The sequence below is a fragment of the Pelobates fuscus genome, chromosome 9 (genome assembly GCF_036172605.1).
Source record: "Pelobates fuscus isolate aPelFus1 chromosome 9, aPelFus1.pri, whole genome shotgun sequence".
In the NCBI taxonomy this organism is placed as follows: domain Eukaryota; kingdom Metazoa; phylum Chordata; class Amphibia; order Anura; family Pelobatidae; genus Pelobates; species Pelobates fuscus.
Genome location: NC_086325.1, coordinates 151,750,111 through 151,774,051, shown reverse-complemented (window position 1 = coordinate 151,774,051; position 23,941 = coordinate 151,750,111). Strand labels below are relative to the sequence as shown.

The following is a 23,941-nucleotide window of genomic DNA, read 5'->3' as shown; positions in this document are numbered from 1 at the left end:
ATATATAGTATACCAATATTTTAAAGTGCATGTGCAATATCAAACTTGTGAAAATATAAATCCAAAGGAGGAGATACACACTTACAGATAATAGCTGTAGGACGCAGCAATGGCGCTGATTACCCTTCGGGGTGATATACAAAGCAAACACAAGAAAAAAAAACATAGGGTAGTATGCAATAAATATGTAAGGTAAATAAGAAAAAGTAACACTCACAATGGTAGAGCAGTTTAAGTCTGCTCTAACTATGCTGGCATCAGTCCTCTTCTCTCAGGACTCAGAGACCTTGTATGAATCAGGAAAGCAACTGGATCCTTTCAGGAATACTTTATTCGTAAAAATACATATAAAAGTCACTCAGAGTGATATAGCTCTTTTCTGCCCGTGTAGGAGATATCCCCAAAATCAAAACTGTCGCCACAGATACAGCTGAAACTTGCCGGTTTCCAGACCGAACTACCGCAGGCAAAGACTTCCGGGTTCCGGAGCGATCACGTGGTGACGTTGTGCGTGATGACGCGTTTCGCCCAATCGGCTTCCTCAGATCACGTACTGGATCCTGCTGTCCTATCGTTTTTATGCCTGCCTCTCTGGGCATGTTTTTGTTCAAAGTCTCAGTTCATTGGGCATAATTTACAAGCCTACTACTGAATAGATCAGTTCTCAATTCGATCATTTTACAAGGGTATATCACCTAAACATGTAACTCAAATGGAGGAAAAAACACTATAAATTACCAATGACACTATACTATAACCAGTCTAAAAGAAATATATTTACAATAAAAACTACATCATATACCAAAATTTATCAAATACATTGTTATAAAAAATTAATTACTTACATATACAGATAATTATACTAAACATCCTCTTACCATCTATGATGTCAGCAATATGAAACACCCACATCCTACTTAGTAAAATAAAAGATAAAAAATAAATCCTAGCAATTAGAGCATAATAGTGATATATAAAAATCATATATTTATTTACATGAAATTAAAAAGGTCAAATTCAATATTGAGACCTTTTGGTTCTAGAGTTCCCAGCTTGTGGATCCATTTCATCTCTTCTCTACCTATATGTTGTATATGGTCTCCACCCCACCAGGATTTTTTTACTTCTTGTATCCCTACAAAAGTTAATCCACTTGGATCTTTATTGTGATATTTTTTAAAATGAGCGGAAACACTATGTAGTTCAAAACCTTTACGTATATTATAAACCTGTTCATAGATCCTTTTATGTAGCGGACGAATCGTTCTTCGTACATACTGAAGTCCACATGGACAAATTAGTAGGTAGATAATATTTTTACTAAAACACGTGATAAAATCTTTTTTTTTTTTTTTTTTAAATATCACAATAAAGATCCAAGTGGATTAACTTTTGTAGGGATACAAGAAGTTAAAAAATCCTGGCGGGGTGGAGACCATATACAACATATAGGTAGAGAAGAGATTAAATGGGTCCACAAGCTGGGAACTCTAGAACCAAAAGGTCTCAATATTGAATTTGACCTTTTTAATTTCATGTAAATAAATATATGATTTTTATATATCACACTTATGTTCTAATTGCTATTTTTTATTTTACTAAGTAGGAAGTGGGTGTCTCATATTGCTGACATCATAGATGGTAAGAGGATGTTTAGTATAATTATCTGTATATGTAAGTAATTAGTTTTTTATAACAATGTATTTGATAAATTTTGGTATATGATGTAGTTTTTATTGTAAATATATTTATTTTATACTGGTTATAGTATAGTGTCATTGGTAATTTATAGTGTTTTTTCCTCCATTTGAGTTACATGTTTAGGTGATATACCCTTGTAAAATGATCGAATTGAGAACTGATCTATTCAGTAGTAGGCTTGTAAATTATGCCCAATGAACTGAGACTTTGAACAAAAACACGCCCAGAGAGGCAGGCATAAAAACGATAAAACAGCAGGATCCAGTATGTGATCTGAGGAAGCCGATTGGGCGAAACGCATCATCACGCACGACGTCACCACGTTATCGCTCCGGAACCCGGAAGTGTTTGCATGCGGTAGTTCGGTCTGGAAACCGGCAAGTTTCAGCTGTATCTGTGGCGACAGTTTTGATTTTGGGGATATCTCCTACACGGGCAGAAAAGAGCTATATCACTCTGAGTGACTTTTATATGTATTTTTACGAATAAAGTATTCCTGAAAGGATCCAGTTGCTGTCCTGATTCATACAAGGTCTCTGAGTCCTGAAATAAGAGGACTGATGCCAGCATAGTTAGAGCAGACTTAAACTGCTCTACCATTGTGAGTGTTACTTTTTCTTATTTACCTTACATATTTATTGCATACTACCCTATGTTTTTTTTTTCTTGTGTTTGCTTTGTATATCACCCCGAAGGGTAATCAGCGCCATTGCTGCGTCCTACAGCTATTATCTGTAAGTGTGTGTCTCCTCCTTTGGATTTATATTTTCACAAGTTTGATATTGCACATGCACTTTAAAATATTGGTATACTATATATAATGGAATATTAGGTTTTACACATATTAAGTGTTTTAAAAGGTACAGCGCACTTTATTCTTTTTGGATTGTACATATAGTGATTTTTGGAGTTATTTATCACTTTAAGGTGCAGCTTTCAAGTTTTATAAAAATTGTTTCACTAATTATAGATATTCTTGATCACTATAATCACATAGCGCCTTTTTTTTGCTTGTAATTATTATTTTTCTATGTGTGTTTTTATATTTTTTTTTTCTCTCGCTCTCCTTTCTTCCTTACAGGATGCTACAAGTAAAAGCTCCAGGTGACGTTCTATCTTTAATAGACACTCTAATCCTGTCATCCCAGGTCCCCTGCAGTATCCCCCGCCCTGGCCACTCCTAAACTCCTGAAGTCTGGCCTTGCTTAAAGGTAACGGTTGAGCTATTCAGCCAAGAGATCCTCTACAGTTCAAATAGTTCTAATCATGCCTTAAGTTAGTCTGATCAATTACGCAGGTAAATTTGTCTACCAATACTAAGGAACTTACTCTAAAGCTTAGATATGTGTAAGAGTTGTTTATAATTTCAATATAATAAATGCGTTCCAATTGTAAATGGTTGCTTGCACAAATGTTTGCCACATCTCTTTGAAACTAGCCCACAATACAATTGAAACTATACTTACAGGAATTGAACATTACATGTAGACAATATACCCCAACAGCTCCCAATTGGTTTATTATTCAGTAAAGGTGTGCTGACAGGTGTCATAATTCAAAACTCCACAAATCATCCAATTTACTCCCTATCGACAGTAAATCTTAGGGGGATTCTTCAAATTAACAATTAAACGTCCCTTTAACCCCTTAAGGACACATGACCTGTCATGATTCCCTTTTAGTCCAGAAGTTTGGTTCTCAAGGGGTTAATAACCCTACTAACATAGTACTAAGTCAGCAGCTTACTTGGCTTTCTACGGTTTCTTGAGGCCAAAAAGATAGAACTTTACTGTCGGAAGCATTCAACCTTCACTCATGTGTCAAGAATTCAGGAATCAACAAACATTACATTATATCTATTCCTCATACCAAACATATCAATTGGGTATTTTAAATTGTGCCCAGTTCAAACTTTAAACTCCTAGTCAAAGACCAGATTAGCCAGGTCCCTAACTACCCATTACTTTCCCTAATAACTATATTTGTTACTTTATCCAGTCCTTATTCCTTCCCCCTACTCGGGCCACTCATTCCATACAACAACAGCAGCCTCTAATGGGAAGGTTACGTTAAAACATAATTAGAATTATGGGACGTTGGATTACAATAGGAACATTTCTAACCCAGGATGGAAATCAGACTTCCTTTCGATAATGTAACTAAACAATTGCTAATTGTGGGAAAATCATTAATCTTGTTTTATATTTTTGCCCTCTTTTTACAGGCCTAACCTCTCCTCGGTTTCGGCACACCTCAAACGACTTTGGTCTTATCGAATTACATACTTCTAATTGTACGTCCTCTAATTACCCCGTACACAAGTGGAAGGCATATGCCTGAAATTGTGGGAGCGGTTATTTTCCTATTTAAATCCCCAGTAACCCCAGCTTACCTATCGTCGCCGTTTGGAAGTTCCCCTCTAACCTCACCCTTTTTGTTTACATCAATATACCAGGTGGGCCCTCTTTTTACAGGCATAATCTCTCGTCGGTTTCGGCACACCTCAACCGACTTTGGCCTTATCGAACTACATACATTTAATTGTACGTCCTCTTATTGCCCTGTACACAAATATATATAAAGCCCCCAGGGGGATTTGCCAATATCCTTTGCACAAATCCAGGGTAGTGAGGTAATTCCACCCCCAACCATCCTATCTAGGAGCTTGTCTATCCTAGGCATGGGGTAGGCGTCAGTTACAGTTGCAAAAAAAAGTATGTGAGCCCTTTGGAATGATATGGATTTCTGCACAAATTGATCATAAAATGTGATCTGATCATCATCTAAGTCACAATAATAGACAATCACAGTCTGCTTAACCCCTTAAGGACCAAACTTCTGGAATAAAAGGGAATCATGACATGCCACACATGTCATGTGTCCTTAAGGGGTTAAACTAATAACACACAAATAATGAAATGTTGCCATGTTTTCATTGAACACACCATGTAAACATTCACAGTGCAGGTGGATAAAGTATGTGAACCCCTAGACTAATGACATCTCCAGTAGCTAATTGGAGTGAGATGTCAGCCAACTGAAGTCCAATCAATGAGATGCGATTGGAGGTGTTGGTTACAGCTGCCCTGCCCTATAAAAAACACACCAGTTATGGGTTTGCTTTTCACAAGAAGCATTGCCTGATGTGAATGATCCCTCGCACAAAAGAGCTCTCAGAAGACCTACGATTAAGAATTGTTGACTTGCATAAAGCTGGAAAGGGTTATAAAGGTATCTCCAAAAGCTTTGCTGTTCATCAGTCCACAGTAAAACAAATTGTCTATAAATGGAGAAAGTTCAGCACTGCTGCTACTCTCCTTAGGAGTGGCCGTCCTGTAAAGATGACTGCAAGAGCACAGCGCAAACTGCGCAATGAGGTGAAGAAGAATCCTAGAGTGTCAGCTAAAGACTTACAAAAGTCACTGGTAAATGCGAACATCCCTGTTAGCGAATCTACAATACGTAAAACACTAAGCAAGAATGGATTTTATGGGAGGATACCACAGAGGAAGCCACTGCTGTCCAAACAAAACATTGCTGCACGTTTACAGTTTGCACAAGAGCACCTGGATGTTCCACAGCAGTACTGGCAAAATATTCTGTGGACAGATGAAACCAAAGTTGAGTTGTTTGGAATAAACACAACACTATGTGTGGCGAAAAAGAGGCACAGCACACCAACATCAAATCCTCATCCCAACTGTGAAGTATGGTGGTGGGGGCATCATGGTTTGGGGCTGCTTTGCTGCGTCAGGGCCTGGACGGATTGCTATCATCGGAGGAAAAATTAATTCCCAAGTTTATCAAGACATTTTGCAGGAGAACTTAAGGCCGTCTGTCTACCATCTGAAGCTCCACAGAAGATGGGTGTTGCAACAGGACAATGACCCAAAGCATAGAAGTAAATCAACAACACAAAGGCTTAAACAGAAGAAAATACGCCTTCTGAAGTGGCCCAGTCCGAGTCCTGACCTCAACCCGATTGAGATGCTGTGGCATGACCTCAAGAAAGCAATTCACACCAGACATCCCAAGAATATTGCTGAACTGAAACAGTTCTGTAAAGAGGAATGGTCAAGAATTACTCCTGACCGTTGTGCACGTCTGATCTGCAACTACAGGAAATGTTTGGTTGAAGTTATTGCTGCCAAAGGAGGTTCAACCAGTTATTAAATCCAAGGGTTCACATACTTTTTCCACCTGCACTGTGAATGTTTACATGGTGTGTTCAATGAAAACATGGCAACATTTCATTCTTTGTGTGTTATTAGTTTAAGCAGACTGTGATTGTCTATTGTTGTGACTAAGATGATGATCAGATCATTTTATGACCAATTTGTGCAGAAATCCATATCATTCCAAAGGGTTCACATATTTTTTCTTGCAACTGTATGGTCCTGTCATTGAGCTTTTGGTAGTCAATACAGAAACCAGTTGTACCGTTTTGCTTGGGTTACCAGCACTACCGGCGAAGCCCAAGGACTCTGCAATGGCTCTATAACTCCTAGTTGGAGCATCTCTTGGACGTCTGCCAGAATGTTGTCTCTAACTGCCGCAGAGATACGGTAGGGTTGTTGCCTGAGCGGGGTTTCTCCTTGGGTCTCGACTCAGTGGACCGCAGCAGAGGTGTACCCGGGTAGGGCAGAGAACATGTCCCTGTATCCCTGGAGCAGCTGAGAGGCCTCACTCTTTTCCTGGGGGTTTAATGCCTCGCCTAGCTGCACTTGATCTTTCGTGTTGGGGCCGGCAACGAGTAAGTTCGGTAGGGGGTTCAGCTTACTATCCTTACAAGCAGGGGCACATACGGACGCTATATCCCCTATACACTCAAAATAAGGCTTCAGCATATTCACATAGAAAGCTCTCCGGATCCTTTCAGTTGAACCTTTGCTGACTATATAAATGGTGTCGCTAATTGTCTCCACTACCTTGAACGTTCCCTGAAGCTTGTCTTTCTTAAAGGGCATCAGAGCCATTACTCGCTGTCCTATAGCTAAGACCCTATCTCGGGCACCCCTATCGTACCATCTTTTCTGGCGCTTCTTGGTCGCCTGCAGGTTCTCCTGAATGGATTCAGTGAGGGTCTGCAAGTGGTGCCTAAACTCCAGAACATACTGTACAATAGGGACTGGACTCCCCCCCCCACCCCCTTCTCCTGTGTTATTAGATCCAGGGATCCCTGGACTTTTCTCCCATAAAGGAGTCCGAAGGGGGAGAACCCTATAGATGCCTGGGGCACTTCAAGGTAGGCCAACTGGAGGTGGGGAAGGAAAGTCTCCCAGTGTGGACAGAAGGCTGTGAAAGTTCCTAGCATTTGTTTGTGTGCCGTTAAAACGTTTGCATAGTCCATTGGTCTGGGGATGGTAGGGAGAGCTGAACAACGGTTTCATGCCGCAACTCTGCCATAATTGTTGGGTCACAATTGCGGTGAACTGTGTCCCTCTGTCAGACAAAATCTCCCTGGGGAAGTCTACCCGAGTAAAGATTTTCACTAAGGCTTCCGCCACTCTCTGTCCCTATATTGGAAAGGGCTACGGCCTCAGGGTATCTAGTAGCATAGTCTACTACCGTGAGGATGTAGCACTTTCCGGAGGCACTAGGTTTACTGCTTGGTCCTATTAAATCTATGGCCACCCTGTTAAATGGTTCCTCAGTGATAGGTAGGGGGTGCAGTTTGGCTCTCTGGCGATCTCCTCCCTGTCCTTTGACACACATCACAAGTTCTGCAATAATGCTTTAGATCCTGAGAAATACCTGGCCAGAAGAAGATCTGAGTTAATTTATCCTTAGTTTTAGTCTCTCTTAAATGACCTGCCAATGGAATATCATGGCTGAGCTTGAGTAACTCAGCCCTCAATCTTCAGGGTACTCCTAGCTGTTTTTTTTTTTTTTATATACTAATTGCGTTGCCCCACTCCCTGCTCCCCCTGTTACCCAATATAAGAGCCTGTTGTCCTTTGTGTGGCTGGATTATGGTGAGGGTGGCCCCTGTGTCTCTCAGGACCCTGGCGTCCATGCCGTCAATGGTGACCCACTGGCGATGATGATCTCGGTTGTCGCCTGCTGCTTGCACTGGATTCACTTCGTGCAGAGTGGTCCACTGCTCCTCACTGTGCTCTGGAACTCTCCTGCTGACAGCAATGGGCCGCTGCTCGGCTGGGTTGAGCTGCTGACCTTTCCCAACCTCCCCGGTTCCGGTTGGGGCAATATTGCTTTATGTCCCATCTGCTTGCAAAGGTGGCATGTTATAGGACCACGACTTTGGGGGGTTAGGGTAGGGTTGTAAGGAGCGGGTCTGCTAGGTGTTGAGGTGGTACCTGGTAGGAGGGCCTGGAAACAGGTCGCCCTCCACTGGGTTCCATACCAGTCTGGCGGCCTCCTTCACAGTCTTGGGTTTGCTGTCTCTTACCAAGTCTCTGACTTCCGTGGAGGTATTGTCGTAGAACTGTTCCAAGGATAGAATTTGTACCGCATCCTCCAATGATGTGGCCTTGCAGCACGGTGTATACGGAATGCCCATTTGGTAAAGGAATCCTTCCCTCCTTTCCTGAGGCCCCTGGAATTCCCTCCGGTACGACTCTGGTGTGACCGCAAATCTGGCCAATAAAATTTCTTTGATTTTCCCATAATTTTGTATGTCCTCATCAGGTGCTGCCCGGTAAGCTTCCGCTGCCCGTCCTGAGAGCTTGCTGCTGAGAACCGCAGCCCAATTGTCTGTTTCCAGTCCTTCCAAAGTACACTGCCGCTCAAAGTCCTGTAGGTAATTATCGATGTCTGTTTCCCCATAATAAATGCTTTGAAGGCTGCATAGTTTACTTTCCGTGGGCGCCCATTTGTATATCCTGGGGATCCTGCTCGATTCCCGAGCTATCTGCGAGTCTTTGGCATGCGTTACGATTTGTACCACTGACTTGTGATGGATTGGGCCCCAATAAACATATCATCCATCTCACCTCTTTTTGGAACTCTTTTTCCTCTGCTTGCTCTCCTTCCATGTTGCTGGCTCTGTCGCTCTGTAATAACTCTGCAATTAGCGTGGATCTTTCTTCTTATTACTTGCCGCTATGCCTCGAGCTTCCAGCAGGTCTTTTAACATAGTTCGCTTTAGTAACTCATACAGCTGAGCCATTCATCTTTCCTTCGATTCGGGACGTCCATTCGGGATACAAATCCCTCTGCTTGCCACCAATTGTAATGAACCCTGATGGGGTAGCTTTCGGTTCATTTGTTTCCACCCAAACTGCTGTGAGCATGAGTGATTATAGCTCGCAGTTCGGGTGTCCGTTCGTCTCTTTCTCCCCATCAGGTACAGCTTTCCCAGCAGATTCTCCCAATGATGTGGACAGGTACCCAAACATCAGCCGAAACTTGATGAAGGGTGTAACAAGACTGAAGCTTTATTGGTGCCACAATGGCTTTTATACAATTCCCCATGCAAAGGGCACTCCCCTGTGGACCATGTGGGGGACAGGGACACAAAGAGTACAGCTAATAACAATGCAGTTACAAATTGTGACAGTCCAATACAAACATGCAATTCCCTCCTCTCTGCCTGAAGATAATTGAGTCAGATAAAGAAATACATTTAATTATTTTCAGGTAGAAAAAACATTATTTTCACAAAACTCGAACAGTTCCCCAAAACATAAAATAACCCCATAAATGTCATATCCCCTCACCTGGGTGACCAACATATCCAAAAATCACCCAGATCAGATCAGGGTTTTTTGAATTTTATGGAAGTCCAATATAAGTAGAGAAGGAGAGAAAAACATAACTTTTAATGTTAGACAAGATAAATAAAATAGTGAAACAATAAAGATAAACCTAATTGTATAATAAGGGAAAAAGAAGAAAAATATTAAACCAATAGACACAATGTCCTTTATCAACAAATGTAATTTCTCTCTCCATAGGTAGTTACATAGCTGAAAAGAAACTTACGTCCATCAAGTTCAGCCTTCCTCAGTTGTTCTCTGAGATGATTGGTCTCCCAGGGGGTACACTCATATTTTTATGCACTTTAGGTAAACAGTATAGGGTAGCTATTGTTGGATGTTTGAGGCAGTAGATACTTAAACTCGTCAGAACTGATTATTTTTTCTTTTAGGGCTTTAGTTAGAAGATCTTCCAGTTCTCTTATGTAGCTGTTAGTAGGATCAGATGGGAGGACACTGTAACATGACTGGTCATTTAGATGTGACGTGCACATTTCAAGATATCTGTCACGGTTTAGTAGAACGATATTCCCTCCTTTATCCGCTGGTTTAATTACAACATTATCCAGCATTTTTAGTGAGTGAAGGGCTTTCCTCTCATTGTGAGTAAGATTGTTGGTGGGTGGATGTTCAAAGTGACTATTTTGTGGTTCACTAGCAGTCATTTCTACGAAAAGTTAAACATGTGGGGTATCCTTCTGTTACAAATTGCTATTTGTAACTGGCCCTTTAAATTATAAATTGCCCTGCTTCCCTGGATTGTGGAGAAGCCTGTTTGCCAGCCTCCTTCCTCATGACTATGGCCCCTGGAAGATTGTGCCCCTGAAAACTTATTAACTTTTTTATTGGGTGTGTATGGCCCTTTAAGAACCGTCTGGGGACATATTGGGACTTTGGTGAACCATGTCCCTTTAAGACTATGTCCCCAGACCTGTAAAATAACTTGTTCCTGGCTTTCTCCCTCTTGGTTCAGTAAATGGGGCTTACTGAACAAAGTACCACACAGGCGGACCACCCAGAAGTTAAAGTGTGCAGGCAATTTACCTCCCAGGCTGTGAGGTTACTGCAGTTTAATTGCCGACCGCTGGGTGGCCGCCATTCGACAGTCGAACACGTGGCGGCGGCCATCTTTGTTCATTCGAACGCGGTCAGCGGTGTATGCTAAAGATTCTGTGGAACTAAAATCGGATGCGCAAATACACGAACACTGCTGACCCTTACCTTCTTCCATACTGAACTTGCAGCTCCAGAGACTAAGTCCCGTTCGAAGATGGGACTTGGTCGTTTTTCTGCATGAAATTGACCGACCGCACAGCCCAAATCTATGGAACTGTTTTGGGCAGGAAATTGTGCTTGCGGTCGGTCATAAAGGACTTCCACTTAACTTTTGATCCGCTGGAGGGATTTGGCTGATTTTTGGAAGTGTTTATGTTTGATGTATGCTGAGATTGAATGTATGGTTTTAAAGTTACAGTGTATGTTTAAAAACTGTATTTTTACTGTCTGTGATAATTATGTTAAACCATAATTATATCACAGACAGAAGGAAGGATTTTGTGTGTAATTACTGGGAGGGGTTTCAATGATGTACGTGTATGATTGGTTGTTTTGTCCCTCCCTTTGGGTGGTCCTGTATTTACAAAATGGTAATAAAAACCAGGCTGGGTGTTCTAGCACCTCAGACCTCTTCTGACCCTCAATACGTAGCCTTGTCTCGTTATTGGAGGGAACTGCTATATCACACTGGGGATTGCTATGCTCTGCATATTCCCCTGAGCTTGTTCCGGATACGCTCTCCTGGAGGAGAGGTCTTCCCCACACGGTCCTGGAGGACAGTAGCCGATCCCGGGTGGAAGGAAGACGGCGAGGCTCCAGTTAAGCTTCGGCGGTTGTGGAGTTTGCGGTGGTTGTGGTGTCCAGTGTGGTGCTTGTGGTCCTCGGCGCAAGCTAGGAAGCGTCCATCAACGGAGGGTACTCGGTCGGAGTACACTGAGCTCCGTTACACCTTCAGGGTAGGAGTAAACCAATTTTGAGGTTTTAAATTGGTCAAGGGTTTACTGGGACTTTGTTCATCCAATAGATCGGTAAATACTTTGGAGAATACATAATCCTCAACATATAGACCAAGTTCATTAGCGGTTTGGAAATCTTTTTTTAGAGTGCATTACGTTAAGGGCCAATTTCCTGCCAAAGAGGTTTATGTCCTTGGACCAAATGAATTTATTGTAACTTGGAGTTGGTACGTATGAAAGACCTTTTATTAAGCAAAGCGATGTGACGTGGTTGGAGGGGATAATCAGAGAGGATAATGATTTTGTTTAGCGTCAAAGTCTCTGTCCTCGTCCCTGTCTCTTGTATGCCCAGCGATCCCGGTCCCTCAACCTCCCCCTCTGTTCGCGAGGGGGGTCCTGTCCTAAAAAAGTATTGAAACCAATGGAATTGCTAGTGTCAGATGGAATCGGAGTGTCCAAAAAGGAGACTGATTTATTAGTGCTTTTTAGGAATACTCCTATTAGGAGTATGATTAGGGGCACAATCGCTATTGCGATTGCTGTTGATATAGTGACTTTGTCGTGATTTTGAGGAACTGGTATCTGAGTCTGACCACTCAGTGTCTACAGATGTAGATCCTCTCTGACTATTTAAACATCTACGAAAATTGCATTTTTTTACAGAAGATATCAGTCTTTAAAATCTTTGAAATCTCTTTGAAATTTTGTGTTTCTTTCCTTTTAGATTTTGTCTAAAATGTTCTATATTTTTTTTGTAATTTTCATTTCCATAGGTGAAAAGAGAGTATCTGTTTTAAATTTCTTTATTTGGGTGATCTCATTTTGTAATTTTTGATTAGTTTATTCCAAATGTGTGGTTTCAAGTTTTACACGGAAAGTCATTAATTTTGAGGAACAATCTAGTGAAATGGTGTTCCATTCATTTAATTGTTCGTCTTTTTGGATTTTGTCAGGTAATAGTATATCTGGACGGAGACCTAGGTACCAGTTTTTGTTCTATGTATTGGTTGAGACTTGTTAATTCCCCAAAACATCTAATGTGTTGCTGGTATAGTTTTTGTATTGTATTATTTTTGGATAGTGGATTGTTGAAAAACCATTTTGAATGTCGTCTGGATTTATGGTAGGATCTAATAACTCGTCTAAAAGATCTGTCATTTAAATTTGCTTGTGAAGGTTGCTTCCGAAAAATTAGGTATTGAAACCTGGTTTTAACTTTGCAAAATAGCGTGTAAGCTTGATATAGACTAAATCGCTGGACAGTGAATTTGGACCAACTGCACAAGAGGTTTGGATACAGTTCCTGGGGGTTTAGGTTGTGCGGTCGGTCTATTTCGACAAATCACAAAAACGAACTAATGCACGAACGGAACCCCCTGGCTCTTAGTAGCGATTGTTCCCCTGGTTCGTGGGAACCAAGCTACCAAATAGCGCTCTCGTAGCTGTTCGGGAAAAGGAAGCAGGCGTTCATTTGGTTTTACCGTTGTTCGGGATCTCTCTGGATAATTTAAGTTGATTTTTTTAGGGGTCGTATTCTTTAAAAAATGTATTTTTGTTCCAGGTGTTTGTGTTTGGAACATAAGATGACTAAAAAATTTTTGCCGTCTTTAATGCTATTATAAATCCCCTCTCTTCTGTTTGATTAGTTTCAATACCCAGAGAGAACTCGCATGCACAAGCCTTGGCTCTAGCTGTATATGAATTTTAAAGAGCTAAAAATCATGATCAAACTAAGCCAGTATGTCAAAACCCTTAGAGTGGAGAGACAGGTGTGTGGACAATGCTGAAAAACACTAGGTACATCTGTAATAAATATATGTTACAGACTCATCTGTCTGTGAATTACTTTTATTGTCCCTCTATTCGTCTGTTTGTTTGGCTATTTCCCCTGTCCGTATAGCCCCTACATTTATTTGCTCTCTTACCGAACAACTGCCAAACGGCCGGCCACCCAGCTTGGAAGTGTGCTGCTTGTTAACCTCTTGGCCCCATCAGAACGTTGTGGTTAACCACAGACACCTCCTAATTGTCGAATGTCGGCTGGGTGGTTGCCGTTCGTATGCCAACCATGAGTCGGCGGCCATCTTGGACGTACGAATTCCCAGCGGTGTTCGCTGACCTCCCTTCTGTTCATCCAGCATTCGAACGCCGGCTCGTTCGGTACTTTTTCGTCACGAATGGTCTTACCCCAGATAGCTATGCCATGGAGCCCATTCGTATAATGAAAGACTATGTGAAAGACTTTGGCTACATGGCGATTGAACTGTATGTATGTGATCTGAGCGCCATTCGGTAATAATGTGCGCTCAGATCTAAGCTATCTGGGATACGTTAATTGTACCTAGTGCATTCGGTAGTTTTTGTTATATATTTTTGTGTTTTTCTGCCACATGTAAAATAATGGAGTTTTGCCTCTATCCTGGGAGATAATTGAATTACTTCCCAATTATCTCCAGGATAGAGAGGAGGGTTCTTCACAGCTAAAGGGGAGTGTTTATGCCTCTAATACTGTGATTGGTCATTTTTGTCACAGTTTTCCACCAGGTCCCCTAGGTGAGTGTCCACCTGGTGGAAGACCTGCATACCTAGCCACGTAAGACTGTAGTTACATTATATGATAGTATTGCTTTAAGCCTGTCTGAAATGTCCGTGTTCCCTATTATGTAAATGAGAGCATTCGTATGCTAACAGCACGAAAAGCTGCTAGGATTCCTATGGTAGTTTCACGAACAGTGAATTTCAACACTGTTCGTGAAACAAACAAAGTACCGAATGGGAGACCACACACATGAGGTCGTGTGGCTCCCATTACAGATGGCAACAATGTTGCTGTCGGTTGTTAATGGGGTTTCAGGGTGGATCCTTTGTTAGCCCAGCTGTGTTTTGTCGTCGAGGGCCTGGAACTGAAATCGGCTACTCAATGGCACTTCCAGGCCGTTTGGGCCCACCGACCTTTCGGTATTTTTTCTCTTCATATGGATTCGTGCCATTTATGAGAAGTTTATAGGAAAGTGTATTTCGTGCGGCGTTGGGCTAATTGTGCTGGGATCTGAGCAGTACTTTCACGAAGTATGCGCTCAGACCCCAGCTATCTGCTGAACGTTCATTCAGTACAATGGCACGAATAATATAAAAATTATTATTTTTATGTAAAAAGTCGGTTCTGCTGTACGGCGGGATAATCCACTTAACAGAATATTCTTGTGGGAGTATCCCTCTCGTACAGCAGTGCATGATGGGAGTAATGTCCTGTATGTTCAGTTCCCCATGTAGTCCCCTACTGTATAACCCCTGTAAAGTAATTAAGGAAACCCCTTGCATGGGGAACTGCATAAATATTGTGACCTGTGATTATAAGCTCAGTTGACTCCCAGCCTATGTGTCGTCTAGTCCTTGGGAGGAAAGGATTCTTATAACGCTACCTGGATTACTGTATGCTGTACCTGCCTACTTCGATTATTACCTGCTTTTCCTGTCATTGTGGATTATACTACCTCTCCGCTACAGTCACCATGATACCCGATAGTCGTATTTCTTATGAATTGCAAAAATGTTGTGATTTTTCTAAGTATGGCAAACAATTTATTGTGACCGATTTCATTTAACTCACAGTATATATTTTTTTCAGGTGTATTTCCCAGGAGCGGCATTACTGAAAGAGGTGACAAGAACAGAAATCCATGCAGCAAGGCTATGCAGAAATCTTTTAATAACCGAACCAAGCAGTCAAGCATTTTCTCAGATTCCCATATGTTCTTAAATGAGATCGTAAACATAAACCGCAAACCATTCTCATGTTCTGAATGTGGGAAATGTTATAGCTTTAAGTCAGCTCTTACAATACATCAGAGAATACACACAGGAGAGAAGCCCTTCTCCTGTTCTGAATGTGGAAAATGTTTTCGCCGTAACTCAGATCTTACTGCACATCAAAGAACTCACACAGGAGAGAAACCGTTCTCATGTTCTGAATGTGGAAAATGTTTTAGGAATTCTTTAACTCTAATGACACATCAGAGAACGCACACAGGAGAGAAACCTTTTTTATGCAATAAATGTGGGAAAGATTTTGCCTGTAAACAAAGTCTTATGATACATCAGAGAATACACACAGGAGAGAAACCGTTCTCATGTTCTGAATGTGGAAAATGTTTTCGCTGTAACTCAACTCTTATTAGACATCAAAGAATTCACACAGGAGAGCAACCGTTCTCATGTTCTGAATGCAGAAAATGTTTTAGGAGAAGTTCAAGTCTTGTTATACATCAGAGAGTACACACAGGAGAGAAACCTTTCTTATGCAATGAATGTGGGAAAGATTTTGCCTGTAAAGAAAGGCTTGTGGTACATCAGAGAATACACACCGGAGATAAACCTTTCTCGTGTTCTGAATGCAGAAAATGTTTTAGGAAAAATGAAAGTCTTGTTATACATCAGAGAGTACACACAGGAGAGAAACCTTTCTTATGCAATGAATGTGGGAAAGATTTTGCCTGTAAAGAAAATCTTATGATACATCAGAGAATACACACAGGAGAGAAACCATTCTCATGTTCTGAATGTGGAAAATGTTATAGCTGTAAGTCAGCTCTTACTGCACATCAAAGAACTCACACAGGAGAGAAACCGTTCTCATGTTCTGAATGTGGAAAATGTTTTAGGAAAAATTCAAGTCTTGTTACACATCAGAGAGTACACACAGGAGAGAAACCTTTCTTATGCAATGAATGTGGGAAAGATTTTGCCTGTAAACAAAGTCTTATGATACATCAGAGAATACACACAGGAGAGAAACCATTCTCATGTTCTGAATGTGGAAAATGTTATAGCTGTAAGTCAGCTCTTACTGCACATCAAAGAACTCACACAGGAGCGAAACCGTTCTCATGTTCTGAATGTGGAAAATGTTTTAGTAATTATTTAACTCTAAGGACACATCAGAGAACGCACACAGGAGAGAAACCTTTCTTATGCAATAAATGTGGTAAAGATTTTGTCTGTAAACAAAGTCTTATGGTACATCAGAGAATACACACCGGAGAGAAACCTTTCTCATGTTCTGAATGCAGAAAATGTTTTAGGAAAAGTTCAAGTCTTGTTATACATCAGAGAGTACACACAGGAGCGAAACCTTTCTTATGCAATGAATGTGGGAAAGATTTTGTCTCTAAACAAAGTCTTATGATACATCAGAGAATACACACAGGAGAGAAACCATTCTCATGCTCTGAATGTGGAAAATGCTTTGTTGATAAAGCACGACTTATTTGTCATCAGAAATCTCACACAGGAGAGAAACCGTTCTTATGTTCTGAATGTGGAAAATGTTATACGTGTTATTCAAGTTTTGTTACACATTGGAGAACTCACACAGGAGAGAAACCGTTCTCATGTTCTGAATGTGGAAAATGTTTTGTTACTAAAGCAGATCTGGTCAGTCATCAAAGAATACACACAGGAGAGAAACCTTTCTCATGTTCTGAATGCGGAAAATGCTATGCTGCTAAAGCAAATCTTATCCGTCATCAGAAATTTCACACTGGAGAGAAACCGTTCTCATGTTCTGAATGTGGAAAATGTTTTGTCGCTAAATCAGAGCTTGTCCGTCATCAGAGATCTCACACAGGAGAGAAACCGTTCTCATGTTCTGAATGTGGAAAATGTTTTGTTACTAATGCAGATCTGGTCAGTCATCAAAGAATACACACAGGAGAGAAACCTTTCTCATGTTCTGAATGCGGAAAATGTTTTAGTCAAAGTTCAAGTCTTGTTATACATCAAAGAACTCACACAGGAGAGAAACCTTTCTCATGTTCTGAATGTGGAAAATGTTTTAGTAATAATGCATCTCTAATGACACATCAGAGAACTCACACAGGAGAGAAACCTTTCTCATGCAATAAATGTGGGAAAGATTTTGTCTGTAAACAAAGTCTTATGATACATCAAAGAACTCACACAGGAGAGAAACCTTTCTCATGTTTTGAATGTGGAAAATGTTATAGGTGTTACTCAAGTTTTGTTAAACATCGGAGAACTCACAGGAGAGAAACCGTTCTCATGTTCTGAATGTGGAAAATGTTTTGTTACTAAAGCAAAGCTTGTCTGTCAGAGAAGTCACACAGGAGAAAAACCTTTCTCATGCACAGATTTTTGAAAATGTTTTGTCACTAAAGCAGAGCTCTTCAGCCATCGGAGAACTCACACAGGAGAGAAACCATTCTCGTGTTCTAAATGTTGAAAATGCTTTCGCTGTCACTCAGCTCTTATTACACAACAGAGAACTCACACTGGAGAGAAACCGTTCTCATGTTGTGAATGTGGAAAATGTTTTACTCAACATTCACATCTTATTATACATCAGAGAATTCACACAGGTGATGAGTCTCTAAAAATGTATAATGCATCTATGCATTAACATAGGAATAAAATATCTTGTAGTGTGAATTCTTCTCATGCTGACACAATAAATAGTAACTGTGATAGTAGCAGTCAATGTACATATGATGCTATCATCCGGGGTGCCTAACCTGCATTGCTAACTCTAAAGGCTAGTTCCCCCAATCCCCATGTTAATACAGACTTCAAACAAAGGTTATGTTTACTTCTAATTCTCTAGGGTTTTTCTTAAGGCATACAATGCAGCTGAGACTATAACTAATAAATATACCAATTTTGTCACATTATCAAATCAGACATTCATAGAGTCAAATAAAGAGCCTCCTGAAAAATATTTAATGAGCTTTAAAATATCTGTGTTGCAGGATTTGTTTCTTTGGAATATTATTATCATTGTTGTATTAGTTCAAATTACATAATTTCATACACAGGAACTGAGAGGCCCTACCTACACATTAATTATAGGACTTATGTCAATTGTATATCAATGGTCAACACATGTTTTTTTTTTCAGATAGATTGATGAAGACCTGTTGTTATAACCTTCAACCCAGCATTCCATGCCAGACTCCCATGTGTATTAAGAAGGGACTCTTTCTGAATGTATTCATTTAAACATATATAGTAATTCCTATAACCATTTTTATAATGTATTATAAATAGATTGGGCAGAATGGGGATTAAGTCACAACCCTTTTTACACTTATTTTAAAGAATCAAATATCCTTATACTTATGTGTACTTATACTAATTAATTGAATTCGTAGACATATAAAAGCTTTTGCAGATAAACATTCACCACCAATACTTAGCATCAAAAAGGTATATTAACTTGAAGTGCATACATATTGCTGTATTGGTCCAGATGTGTGCCAATATTTTTTTTATTTTCGGATGGCGTGTATTGTTTGAATAAATATAAATTCTTTTGTACTTTTATATTTGTATTTGTTTTTTTACAAGAATTGTAATTTAATTCCCAACTAATATTCCTCAAAATGGTAAACTCTAAGTATCGCTATCTAAGATATTAATATATTCCCTAGATGAGTTGCTTATCCAAAGTTAAATCTACAGAAGGGAGTAATACATACTCCATACAACATATAAGACATAGGGACATCCCTCGAGAACAGAGAGATGGGCGCAATCATTATTTCTTTAATATATTAATTTAACTCTGAACCACTTTTAGATTAATATTATTAATGGTTTAGCAAATAAGTGCAACTATGCAGGGGTTTTATTTACTGGAAGGTAAGCTTTTATTCTTCATAGTAGTCTAACCAATTTCTCCATATCTTATTGTAGGTAGCAATATTATTATCTTTAAAGTATACCGCCTTTTCCATTAGCTCTTGATTATGGATTTGGGCCTTAATCAGGGAGGGAGGTTCCTCCTGTCTCCACTTTCTGGCGATACAAAGTTTAACAACCATCAAAACATGTATGGACATATACAAGGAGGATTTATCCATTTTTGGCATGTCTAAATGGAATAAGAATCTTTCTGGGGACAAATTGATATTTAAATTGGCAAAAAGTTTACACATTCCAAGTCTAATAGAGTCCAAACCAGTACAATCCCACCAAATATGTTTAAGTGAGACAGGTTCTTTATTACAGCGCCAAAAGACGTTGGTTGAGTTTATTTGAAATTTGCATATTTTCGTAGGGACTATATACCACCTATGTATTAGTTTAAGAAAGGTTTCTTGTATATTTATACAATGTATTGGTTTTCTTAGTGCTACAAATGAATTTAACCAATCCTGACAGGGAAAAGATTTACCCAAATCGGCTGCCCACTTAATAACAGTGTTAAGTTTTACACCCTGGTTTAATACATCCAAGGCTCTTCTAATGGTTGAAGTTTTATGATAATTCTCTCCAAAGAATATTTTGTCAAAAGAAGAATCTCTAACTATAGGTGTCTTATGGAGAAAGTCACGTATTGTTAGGTATGTAAAATACTCTGGATTTGGTATTCCAATTTTTTCCTGGAGGTACTAATCTCGGAATTACCATAAATATCTTAAAAATGTTTTTCCACATCTCCGGCCAGCCATCCAATTAGATCTTGCATAAATAGTTTCAAAATTTTCAAAGGAGCTTTTAAGGAGATTTGATTTTGGGAAAACAAATGTTTCTTTATCGGCTTTATAGATTGAAAAGTATGAAAAATGAGTGGGTTATCAATAAGTAGATTTTTATATTGTTTCTTATCCACTCAAAAGTACTACTGTACACACTTTCCTTTCATATATATATATACAATGCTTTCAACCTTGATTTACTATATCCCCATTCTAAAAAGTGTGAGAACATTACAGTATCATGTGTATAAAAAATGTTCGGAAAAGATAAACCTCCTTCTATTAGTCTGGCTGACATAATTCTAAGCGCAATCCTTGGTTTCTTTTTGCCCAAATGTAAGATAGAAATAAAGAATGCAATAGCTGAAGATCTTCTTTGGGACTCTAAGGGGAATTGTATGAAAGAGAGATTCCAATTTTGGAAGTAAATATGCCCTTATAATGTTCATTCTTCCAAGCCATGATATTTGCAATTTTGACCATTTTAAAATAGTATTTCTAAATTCTTTAACCCCTTAAGGACACACAGCGGAAATATTCTGTCATGATTACCTTTTATTCCAGAAGTTGTGTCCTTAAGGGGTTAAGAAGTAAGTTGTAGTTGTCAGAAGTCCACTCATCAATATTGAATTTGATAATTATTCCTAGATAACAAGGGGAATTAGACCAGTTTAACTTATGATCTTTATTCAAATTTTCTATTTCAGAGGTTGAAAGATTATGTTGTGGGACCTGTGTTTTGTTTTTTTTTTTCATATTGATTTTATAATTGGAAAATATACTATATTCTTCTATACATTGTAATGTATGTGGGACAGAGGGTTCAGGATTTGTTAATGTCATAATGATGTCGTCAGCAAACATTGTTATTTTTTGTTTTTGGTCTCCTAGGTCTACCCCAATTATATTATGTTTTTATCTTATGTATACTGCCAATGGCTCAATAGATAGAATATAAAGGAGGGGTGCCAAACGGCATCCCTGGCGGGTTCCATTTCTAATAGTAAACCAATCGGAATCTAGACCGTTACCATATATTTTTTGCCATGGGATAAGAGTATATGGACATTTTTAAATCTTTAGAAGTTTCCTCAATCCCAAACGCAGAAAGTGTAGCCGAAATAAATTTCCAATTTACTCTGTCAAAAGCCTTTTCGGCATCGACAGCTATAAAAACTGTAGGGACAGATTTTTTATCAACTTCAATCATCATATTCAGAATCTTGCAAATATTATTACTAGCTGATCTTCCTCTTTAGAAGCCAGATTGATCTAGGTGGATTAGATCTGAAATTATTTGGGAAAGTCTGTCTGTTAAAATTTTTGAAAATATTTTTATGTCTAAATTAATAAGAGAAATCGGGCGGTAATTGGATATATAATGTAAGTCTTTCCCAGGTTTTTGGATTGGGGAAATCGTAGCTTTTAACATTTCAGAAGAAAAACTTTTGGAAGTTGTTTTTATCTAAGAATGTTTTTAGTAAAAGAGGAGTTATCACGGTTTCAAAAGATTTATAGAAATAGGCTGTAAAACCATCTGGTCCAGGTGCTTTCCCATTGCTAAGCTTAGCAATTGTTCGCTTGATTTCTTCAGGTTTAATGGATTTATTTAAATTTTCCAATTTACCAGGCTTTAGTTTAGGAAGATTATGTTTATAAAGAAAAGCTTTTAATTCGTTCTGAAAGAAACCATTTTCTTTTCAATTGCATGATGAAGTATAATATTTAGCAAAGGTCTTGCCAATTCTATGAGGGGATAAAGAACAGAGATGGAGCAAAATGTTAGGTACACTGGAGAGACGGGGGTAACCCCAAGTAGAAGATAGCAAGACAAAAGGTGGTGTACCTACACAGCTAAGTGTAGAAAATCTGACTTTCAAATGTCAGGGATGACAGACTAACAGCTGACAGACAATATACTAGGTTAATAAAATAAAAAAATAAAAATTTATTGTAAACTCAAATAACAAAATATGAATGTGCTTATGTACAGACAGTGAACAATCAATAGGTATTAGAAATCAATACCATAATTAAAAAGCACACTGAGGTGCTAAAACAGGTTTGTAAGTGTTCATTAACATTACATGTAAGCTGGGGTATCATCTGTAAATGTATCAGACCCCTACTTACAATAAAAAACTGTCTAGTCTGCCGATTATAAAATGTATCTGGATAAGAAAAAGATATATAAAAGTACTAGGGCTACTGTAAAGTGATTGCTAATTAAAGCAGGACTGGTAAGGAATACACAGGTAGATTGGCAGGTGTGGAGTTAAATCAATACGATCAATCTGAATGACGGACAATGCTAGTAAATTAGATATTTAGAGGCTACTGAGTAGAGATAGTAGCAAGATGGTGCTTAGTAGTAATACTAAAACAGTGTATAATAGGAAGGTTAATTTTAGTCATCCACTTTTAAATCCTTCTGATAAAGGTTGTCTGTTAAATGACAGAGCCAAGGTATCTGTTAGTATTCACCCCTTTGATATGCAGAGTTTTTCAATACTTAGCAAATGAATAAGGCATCTAGAAACTACTTGCAGCAGAATCAACTGATATTTGGAAGGTAAATGTCAGTTTGTTAAGGACTGGTGGGAGATAAATACAGGTAAATTGCCATGTATAATGCTAAACCAGTGGAATAAATCTTCCTTAGATATGACTATCTGCTGAGTACAAACATATTATATTGGGTGGTAGTACTAGTCCGTCTAAAGATTCGTAGGGTAGTAGTGAAGCACTTAAAAGTTCTGTAGTAGAGATCTATCAGAACTGGAACAAGAAAGCATAAAATGTCTATAAGTAATGCTCCTAAAAAGTAATGTTAATAAGGAGGTCTCAACGTCCCAGTAGTGAATGGTGACGAAATATAAATAGTAGTTACTATCAAATTGACTAACAATGCCTCAGTGCTAAGGCTAACAAACCCCCTGTGCCTTCGAGGGCACCTACCGCTAGTCCCATTAGGCTAGTGAATGGTAATATTGTGGCCAATTAAATAATAAATAGACTGATAAACGAAAAAGCACGGTCACAGGTAAATGTACTGATCTCTAGATCAAAAGAACAGCACGCTAGGAACCCCTGACGCGCGCATTTTGCCCGACCTGGCTCATCATAGGGGAACCGGTTGGTACACAGCATTCAGTTTAACCCCTTAAGGACATGTGACATGTCATGATTCCCTTTTATTCCAGAAGTTTGGTCTTTAAGGGGTTAAATAAAAGGAGAGATCTTCTTATTGGTGCGACGTGGCAATTTCTCATTGGTGACGTGAATGGAAACTCCATTAGAAGGGGAATTACCACGGTAAGTTCAATTAACCCCTTCCTGGAACACTGGAAACATAGGATGTATTCAGTTGGACTTAGTGTTTAATTGGATTAACAGTATGCAGAGTTAGATAGGTTTAATGTAGTCTAGAAAAACTGAAATTGTATGGAGTATAAATGGCTATATTGATCCTTTTAAAAGTATATGCGAGTGGTGTTAATAATACCTGGTCTCTGTTGGCTAAAATAACTTTTAGCCAAATTCACAACTTGCAGGAAATAGATAATACACAGAAAAGGAGACCCTTGAAACAAGGGGATCCTGAGAAGCAGCTTTGGACACGGAAAAGGCACTTGAATGCCTGGTAACAGGAAAGAGAGAGAGAGTAGTAGGAGAGAAAGCAGGTAAAAAATAACCTATGCAATACCCCCAACTTCCTTAATGTACCATACTTATACAGAGTAGTAATAATAAATAGCCCAACACAGGGACTATAAGGAGGTAACAAACAAAAAAAACCCCCAAAACCTCTCCAATAGCTGCCTAATATAGTATTGCCTGTGGAAACATCCACCTGGACTAAGGCAAGCTAGCTAAATACCTGATACCACAAGCAAACTGAAAGGTCACCTAATGAAAACTACTAAAGTGCTACCTAAATAAAGTGTAAAACAAACATAAGAAAAAAATAAAGTGAAGGAAACGCTCGACGCGCGTTTCAGCGTGAGTACACGCC

General features: G+C 39.2%; 1 protein-coding gene across 3 annotated transcripts in view; it reads left to right on the top strand.

Annotated features, from left to right (window-relative positions):
* Positions 1-18,769, top strand: part of LOC134573197 (oocyte zinc finger protein XlCOF6-like) — a 43,957-nt gene extending 25,188 nt beyond the window's left edge. Inside the window, exons 3-5 of one of the 3 annotated variants that reach the window (XM_063432773.1) lie at positions 8,350-8,461; positions 15,060-17,300; positions 17,386-18,769. In XM_063432773.1, the coding sequence (XP_063288843.1) occupies positions 15,125-17,300; positions 17,386-17,588 (2,379 nt within the window). In that variant the 5' untranslated portion in view covers positions 8,350-8,461; positions 15,060-15,124 and the 3' untranslated portion in view covers positions 17,589-18,769. Of the gene's footprint in view, positions 1-2,849; positions 2,913-8,349; positions 8,462-15,059; positions 17,301-17,385 lie in introns of all 3 variants that reach the window. The other 2 variants (XM_063432774.1, XM_063432772.1) reach the window with 2 other exon arrangements.
* The last annotated feature ends 5,172 nt before the right edge of the window (positions 18,770-23,941 follow it).